The following is a 7,995-nucleotide window of genomic DNA, read 5'->3' on the forward strand; positions in this document are numbered from 1 at the left end:
AAAAGATATAGAAAAAAATACTGTGTACTAAAATAATTTATTATACCACATCTCCCTCTAGTGGTCAAATTGAACTGCGCAATCACAATCTTTGCTTTTCCAGCTGGTTTTCCACAGCCTTTCCCCATTGGCTAACCGAGGACGAGGAGCTATTCCAGAGGGATCCTGGGAAATTGTGTTTACCTTGAGATACCGTGCCCACATAAATAATACAGTGGAATACACCTCCCAGAATCCCTCTCGCTCTTTACGTGTGTCGTGGACTGGAGCTACAACCTCTCGTGCTCTTGTTGTACTGCTAATGTAAATCTTTGAATAACAAAACGATAATTTTAGCCGATAGAGAAAGGCGGGCACTTTGCTACTTATTATTATTTGGAACCGGATATTTGGTTATAAAAAGGAAGCTAGGATAAGTATCTTATAGATGAAAATGTCCTGATAGCTTGGCGACATTGTAACTAATATTATGTCTGATAATTTGTTGAGTAGGAAAGGTGTGACAGTAACTGTCAGCTTTGCCTTTTTTGACATAACGTACAATACTGACAACTGATACCTGGTTCGCCAGTGTTTAATCTTACTAATATTTATGCTAAATGTAGTATTTGTCCCCTGATAGTACAATTATACATCATCTAGACATCACTCATTAACTAACTATTAGTATATGATTTGGTACAATTGCCAAATATTGGACCTTACCTGGCTTGGAAGGGGGTCTGGTCATTTTATTCCAGGTTTTATTTCCTCATGGCAAAAGAAGAATGCATTACTCAGAGGAACAAAACAGGGGATCCTTCAACACTGCGAAACAGGAAAACCTTTCCCACTTCAGAAAAGACCCTCCGCACCCCATCTACTCCTGTGTTGAAGGACAAAAACCGTCACACGGCTGGACTCAAGCCAGAAGATGACACCCAGTCCTCAAATGGGACATCTGCTCAGTTATCGGCAAGAGGAAGTTTCAGTGACGAGCCACAGAACAAAGTGTTTCTGATGTTAGTGGTGGGGCTGTCCCTCTCTACACGTCTGTACAAGATAACAGAGCCCCCTCATGTGTGGTAAGTAAAGGTCCCCCCTTAAAATATGCACATTATTTTGAACATATTTGTGTGCCATTGGTTCTTGATGACTTGATTCTGTGTTTCAGCTGGGATGAGACACACTTTGGAAAGATGGGAAGCTACTACATCAACAGGACCTTCTTCTTTGATGTCCATCCGCCTCTTGGAAAAGTGAGATGGCAGATTATCCTTTTCATGTTGGCAAATCTCTTCATTATTAACCTCTTTTACTCTGTCCTAGATGCTGATAGGTCTCGCTGGTTACATGACCGGCTATGATGGAACCTTTCCTTTCATAAAGCCAGGAGACAAATATGAACACCACAACTACTGGGGCATGAGAGGAGTAAGCTGCTTTCCACACTAGAAAAACTGCTCTTTTCCAATCGTCAATTGACAATACAGTTTGAATATATACATATAGTCTTGTCACAGTGTTAAAAAGACAACATATTATGACTGCTGATGCATCTGTCCTGCTCTTATGATCTACAGTTTTGTGCTGTGTTGGGCTCCTTTCTCCCAGTCTTTGCCTACCTCATAGTGCTGGAGTTGTCTCAGTCTCACACTGCTGCTCTCATCACTGCCACTCTGCTCATATTTGGTGAGTAATTGTCTAATTGTTTAAAAAGGTTCCACAACTCAAGAACATGTTAAACTTGCAGTACACTGATTACTATACCTTCCAATTTCCTTGTTTTTCTTTCTGCATATACACATTCTGAGAGCAGAGGAATAAATTCATAATAATTTTTATTTTATTTGACGTATATTTTGCCGACAACAATTTTGATGGATACCAAAAGTATACTGTATCTTAAGAAAATCTATTTAAATGCCAAACTATATTTATAGGTCCAGCACCATGAATTTATCCTGTTGTTGCTTCATTTCACTCTCCTGACAGACACTGGCTGTGTCACCATTTCCCAGTACATCCTGTTAGACCCTATACTCATGTTCTTCATCATGGCAGCAGTGCTTAGCATGGTCAAGTTCAGCCGGCAGAGGTACAGGTAGGTGGAACAGGTCGAACATTAATTTTAGTTTTATATGCCTCCACTCCGGTGACAGCCAGGGCCAGATGCATTATGTTTTCGGGTTGTCCGTCCGCCCCTGCTCTTGACTGTGATAGTAATGCCGGGAGGGAACGGAGGACGGAGATTGACTTGGACTCAAGGATGAACTCAAGATGACAGTTACTTCACAAAAAAGATTTAGGCCTAATGAGCTCAATATCTTGGGAACTCCTCAAGGGAATCTCCTCACATTCGGCACAAATGCTCACTTGGACTCAAGGACGAACTGATTCGATTTTGCTGGTCAAAGTTAAAGGTCGCTGTGACCGCACAAAACATGTTTTTAGCCACAACTCAAGACTTGTGACAACATTTCACACAAATGGTTCATATTTTCTATGAATTTGGATAAACAGGGATGTAACCTGAAACTAGTCTGAGTGAGGGAGGCAGGTTACGACAAAGCGATAATTTTAGTCTGTCTTGTCCTTTGCAGTGTAGAACTGAAACTCTTACCTGGTCAACAGTAAACAAACAGATGACTATTTTGACTATTTCTTGATAATTTAAATTAGTTTATTATCAATCAATGCACTAATTTTCAGGTAAAGTGCCATACATTCACTGCATGATTATTTCAAATTGCACATAATTAATTTAAAACTGCTGATATTTTGTGTATAATAAACAGATTTAAGACTCTGGGGTCTTGTGATGAACATCTATCTTTACCTTGGGAAATTTTGCAGACTAATTAAATGATTGCTAAAAAAATATGACAATATAATACAACAATTGTAATTACATTCCTAAAACACTACTAGTTTCTTCCAATAAGAACAAATCTGATAATGTTTAATGGGTGGAACCTAAGCACAATATGGGATGTCGACATTTCTCTATCTTTTTAATAAGAACACAATACACATGATTGTTCCCTGCTGGCTTTTGCTTTCAGGCCTTTCACCGCCTCCTGGTGGCTGTGGCTGGTACTGACTGGTGTAAACCTTGCTGGGGCCATGGGAGTGAAGTTTGTTGGTCTGTTTGTCATCCTCCTGGTTGGACTGAACACAGTGTGGGACCTTTGGAGACTTCTGGGAGACCTCAGTCTATCACTGGTAAACAAAAGCACATTTTTAGAGAGTGTTGTTGAGTAATGCGTGATGTTTGGCTGCTCTTCTGACTTTCTTTTCTGGCTGCAGGTGGACATTGCAAAGCACTTCCTGGCTCGGGTTGTTGGGCTCATCCTCCTCCCAGTCTTCCTCTATGTGACAGTATTTGCCATTCACTTTGTTGTGTTGAACAAAAGGTGAGTGTGATTACTGCTCAGCTCACAAAATACTATCCACGGCACTGTTTAAGTCGTCATGATTGCTTTCTCTCACCAGTGGACCGGGAGATGGCTTCTTCAGTTCTGCCTTTCAGTCCCGTTTAATCGGGAACAACCTACACAATGCATCCATGCCTGAGTGTGAGTCCCAAACACATGCGTGAATAAAACCACATGGTGCTGCAGCTGTGTTTACTAAAACACTAAAATGAAGATGTGAGGGAGGTCAAAGAGAAATGGAGGCATTCCTTTAGTATTGATGACAGCCAGATGGGCTGAAGCGTTTTCTTCATAAAGTTACGCAGCAGGGTTTTACTATTGAGGCTTACTGTTCTGTTTTATGTTCAGTTCCGTAATTGACTGGTGTCACTTTTAATGATGTTTAAAAAGGCATTTTCCATTAAATATATTGTGTTTTAATGATGTGGTCCTCTTGATACCATGTTGTTCTTATGATGTAGATCTGGCATATGGCTCCACCATTACTGTGAAAAATCTCCGTATTGCTGGAGGCTATTTGCACTCTCATTGGCACTTATACCCAGAGGGAGTGGGAGCACGGCAGCAGCAGGTCAGGCTACAGGTTCAACTGTTAAACATCCACAACCATAGTTATATATGCTAACACTTATGATCATTTTATTTATTCTAAATAAACCTTGCTTTTTCCTTACAGGTGACAGCCTATCTCCATAAGGACTACAACAATTTGTGGCTCGTTCACAGACAGAATAATAATGAATGTGAGAAGATGATGTCGATTTACTGTTTAGAGATACCTGTAACATTCATTTAAGTCATAAGGAAGCAATGAATGAGTCTCTTATTGTTATTCTCCTTTGTTTATCCTTATTAAGCTCAATCTGGGACCCCTGACCTGGTTCGTCATGGTGACGTCATTCGATTGGAGCACAAAGAGTATGTATAACACCCATGAAATGTATTACTTAATCCCAGCTAATTTAAATGATAAAATTTCATTTTAATCTTAATCTCCATCTGCATTCTATAATGGCCTTTTTTTTCTTTTTTTTTTGTGGTCCCTTCAGAACAACTCGCAACCTTCACAGTCACCTCCATGAGGCCCCAATGACCAAGAAACACTTCCAGGTTACAGGTTATGGCACTGTGAGTATAGCCCACCTTATGTGAAGCACAACAATTGACTCATGACATACCTTACCTTTCACTGCCATTCAGAGACTCCAAACTGTTTAGCAACAGCCACATCAGATTGTGATTGCATGCCATTATATCTCTGTGCATCCTGAGCTTAACGCACCGCTGTATCTTTGCTCTGTTCTTAGAATGGCACAGGAGACGCTAATGACCTGTGGCAGGTGGAGGTGTGTGGAGGTCAGAAGGGTGACCTGGTGAAGGTGCTCCGCAGCAAAGTCCGCTTTCTGCACCGAGCTACCGGCTGCGTGCTTTACTCCTCTGGCAAGACTCTTCCAAAGTGGTACAACTAATCTTCTCTGCTCTGACCCCACTTCCTCTTCTATTCAAGATTCTTTGTTTGTGTGGAAGTGTACTATAACTTTTGTTTCCATTCAGGGGCTGGGAACAGGTGGAGGTGACCTGTAGTCCCTACTTGAAGGAAACTCCAAGTTCTCAGTGGAACATTGAAGATCATATCAACCCTAAATGTATGATACAACATCACTTGTGCTCCTTTTTGTATATATATATATCTTGATGTCAAACACTAACGAACATTTTACTTTTCCTTCTGTATGTTTTGGCAGTGCCCAACATTAGTCTGTCTGTGCTGAAGCCCCATTTTCTGGAGATCTTACTGGAGTCCCACATTGTTATGATCAGAGTAAGAAACACTGAGAAAATCCATCTGTGCTTAAAGAACAAGTTTTATCAGAAACCATTTATTAAAACCAAAAAAACGTGTCTATTCAGGGTAACAGTGGCTTGAAACCCAAAGACAATGAGATGAACTCAAAACCCTGGCACTGGCCCATCAACTACCAGGTGCACTGAATGATTTACGCTATAAAAAATTCAAATGAAATGCATGTGTGCAATTTTTAACTTCAAATGTTCTTGGTTTATTCTTGTAAAAGGGATTGAGGTTCTCAGGAGTGAATGAGACAGAGTATCGTGTTTATCTGCTGGGGAACCCTGTAAGTCAAGTTTCATTATCCAGTCGTCGCTCTTGTCTGACCAATGCACATTAAAGCCCTCATGATGGAATATTCTTTTTCAGGTGCTCTGGTGGATGAATCTGGCCAGTTTGGGACTATATCTGATCATGGTGGCAGTGGCCTCTGTAGCCCTGCAACGAGGTTTCTCATTGGGCCAAAAAAGAATAGGTATAAGTATTGATATTGATATTGATATTATATTAAAAAGATGATTTAAACGTATTGTAAATGTTCTGTACTCCACTCTGTTTCAGAGCACTCTCATGTGCTTATGAGAGGGGGAGGACTGCTTCTCCTCGGTTGGCTGCTTCACTATGCACCTTTCTATACTATGGGCCGTGTCCTCTACTATCACCACTACTTCCCTGCCATGCTCTTCAGCAGCATGCTAACAGGTATTAAATCCCAATGCATTTTACCTTCTATTCTATTCCATTAATAGAGCAGAGGTTTGAAGGGGTAAGATAAGAGGCAAAGATACCAGATAAGGCGAATTAAGGTACTTAATCATACTTGTTCTCAGAGTCCGAACCTTACACTTTCTGAGGATATCATTATCTCCTTTGTCCACCATGAATAAATCTCTCCATCTCTGTTTAGAAGTCAAAGAAAAAAGTCTGTTCTTTTAACTCCAGAACATTTCTGAGAAGAAGTTTTCTTTTGTATCAAATTAATCCAGCGATAGTTGTCTGTACTCTTGTGGGGACATTGCTAACAGGAACTGCTGATGACGCATTTTAATGGTGCAGGTTATCCAAAACGTAAAAAAATATAGACTAAAAAACATAAACAGGGTTGTAGCCCACACCCATGTTTTGTCTGATAGGGTTTGAGGCATTGAGAACCCCTTATATAGACAAAGCAGTCATGGTGGTTTTCTTGTTAATGCATTGTGTTTCTTTCTCACAGGAATTACACTAGACATCCTATTAAAAAGTGCTGACTTGCTGCTCCGCCCACCTTATTGTGATTGGTTGGAACGAGCCGGGCAGATGGTCCTTCTGTTAACTGCTCTTTACAGGTGAGCTGACCAGTAGAGTCATTACTGTGAAGGAAAAAAATGTATTGTAGTTCATTCTTAAGCTGTCATAAAAAGTTTATTATCACTATGTAATGTCTATTGCATTTAATGAGGTTTCTAGTGATTACACGATTGCTGTTAAACCCATTTTCCCTTGTTACACTTAAAATGCCTTTTGAAAAGCCCCAAAACACATTTATGCCCTCTCTTCTATCTGCTGTGGGTTGACGTGAAGATGAAGATAAAGTCAGTGATATTAAAGTCGTAGTTTGACATTTTGGGAAATACATTTATACGCCTTCTTGCTGGCAGTCAGATGACAAGATGGATACCACTCCAGTTTGACCCTAGAGCGAGCAGGCTTAGATTAGCTTAGACTGAAAGCACTTCGTTGACTTTGTGTAAATCACTGAAATCCTTTCCCTGTCTGTTAGTTTCTACCTGTTCCATCCACTCTCCTATGGCATGACGGGTCCTCTGGCACACGAGCCGGGCAGCGCCATGGCTGGCCTGAAGTGGATGGACTCCTGGGAGTTCTAGTCAACTTTGCATGAAGACAACACCAATGATAGGATATATAGCAACTGCTCTGAATATGAGGGACTTAAATGAATTATGTGTCTCACAGACTTGTGGTCTTAGCGTGTTTACACATTGAAATTATTTTCATAAGGTACTGACTATACACACTGTTATACTACCTGTCCAAGTATTCATGTTTCTCAATATTTCCAAGTATTGTAGTGTAAAGAAAGCTTGACAACACAGACCTGAGTCAGAACATATGAAAGCCAGAGTGTTGTGGAGTATTTGAGAATAAAGATCCAGACACATATTCTTCACCAAGCTGCCTTAACTCACAAGACATCTTACATCCTGATCGTAGTGTGTACTGTATGTGTCACAATAAAGAGCAACAATAATAAGCTAAAGTGCCTGGAACTAGTGACAGAAAGGTTTAATGCTGTATCTCCGTACTCACCAGTTTAAAAAAACGTTTTGTTACATAGTTATAGGATGTCAGAGATATCCTTTTTTTTCCGTTTGCTGTTGTCTTGATCTTAGTGTCCATTATTTTTGTATTTCATTAAGCCATAGTGCTATCCAGTACTGGCTTCTGTTTTGACACTAAGACTACTACTGACTCTCAGTGTTGTGTACATTTCAATGTGATCAATAAACTACAATATTCTTGTAGTCTGTTCTTAGTTATGATTATATCTTCCGTGTTTCATCTTGGTTCTACTTATCTCACCAATATCCACCACCTAGTAACCCCTCTGAATGAATTATGGCCCTTGATCTAAAACAGAAATAAACAGAAATGTGCTAATATATTTACAAATGTTTTCATCCTTGAAACAACTTTAATGGCACTGTAAAACAAAAGCGGCCTCAAAAC

At 40.1% G+C, this 7,995-nt stretch overlaps 1 protein-coding gene across 1 annotated transcript; it reads left to right on the forward strand.

Moving 5' to 3' along the window:
• Nucleotides 1-268: 268 nt before the first annotated feature.
• On the forward strand, nucleotides 269-7,790 carry pomt2 (protein-O-mannosyltransferase 2). Its single transcript, XM_056394373.1, has 21 exons — nucleotides 269-1,064; nucleotides 1,154-1,238; nucleotides 1,309-1,413; nucleotides 1,563-1,671; nucleotides 1,975-2,083; nucleotides 3,045-3,204; nucleotides 3,289-3,395; nucleotides 3,475-3,557; nucleotides 3,878-3,987; nucleotides 4,093-4,159; nucleotides 4,274-4,334; nucleotides 4,466-4,544; nucleotides 4,724-4,875; nucleotides 4,971-5,062; nucleotides 5,162-5,238; nucleotides 5,328-5,399; nucleotides 5,492-5,551; nucleotides 5,635-5,740; nucleotides 5,827-5,967; nucleotides 6,482-6,593; nucleotides 7,028-7,790. Exons 1-21 carry the CDS (start codon nucleotides 754-756, stop codon nucleotides 7,131-7,133), a joined length of 2,304 nt encoding a protein of 767 aa, XP_056250348.1. The 5' UTR covers nucleotides 269-753; the 3' UTR covers nucleotides 7,134-7,790.
• The last annotated feature ends 205 nt before the right edge of the window (nucleotides 7,791-7,995 follow it).

This window comes from Seriola aureovittata, chromosome 13, assembly GCF_021018895.1.
Source record: "Seriola aureovittata isolate HTS-2021-v1 ecotype China chromosome 13, ASM2101889v1, whole genome shotgun sequence".
Classification (NCBI taxonomy): Eukaryota; Metazoa; Chordata; class Actinopteri; order Carangiformes; family Carangidae; genus Seriola; species Seriola aureovittata.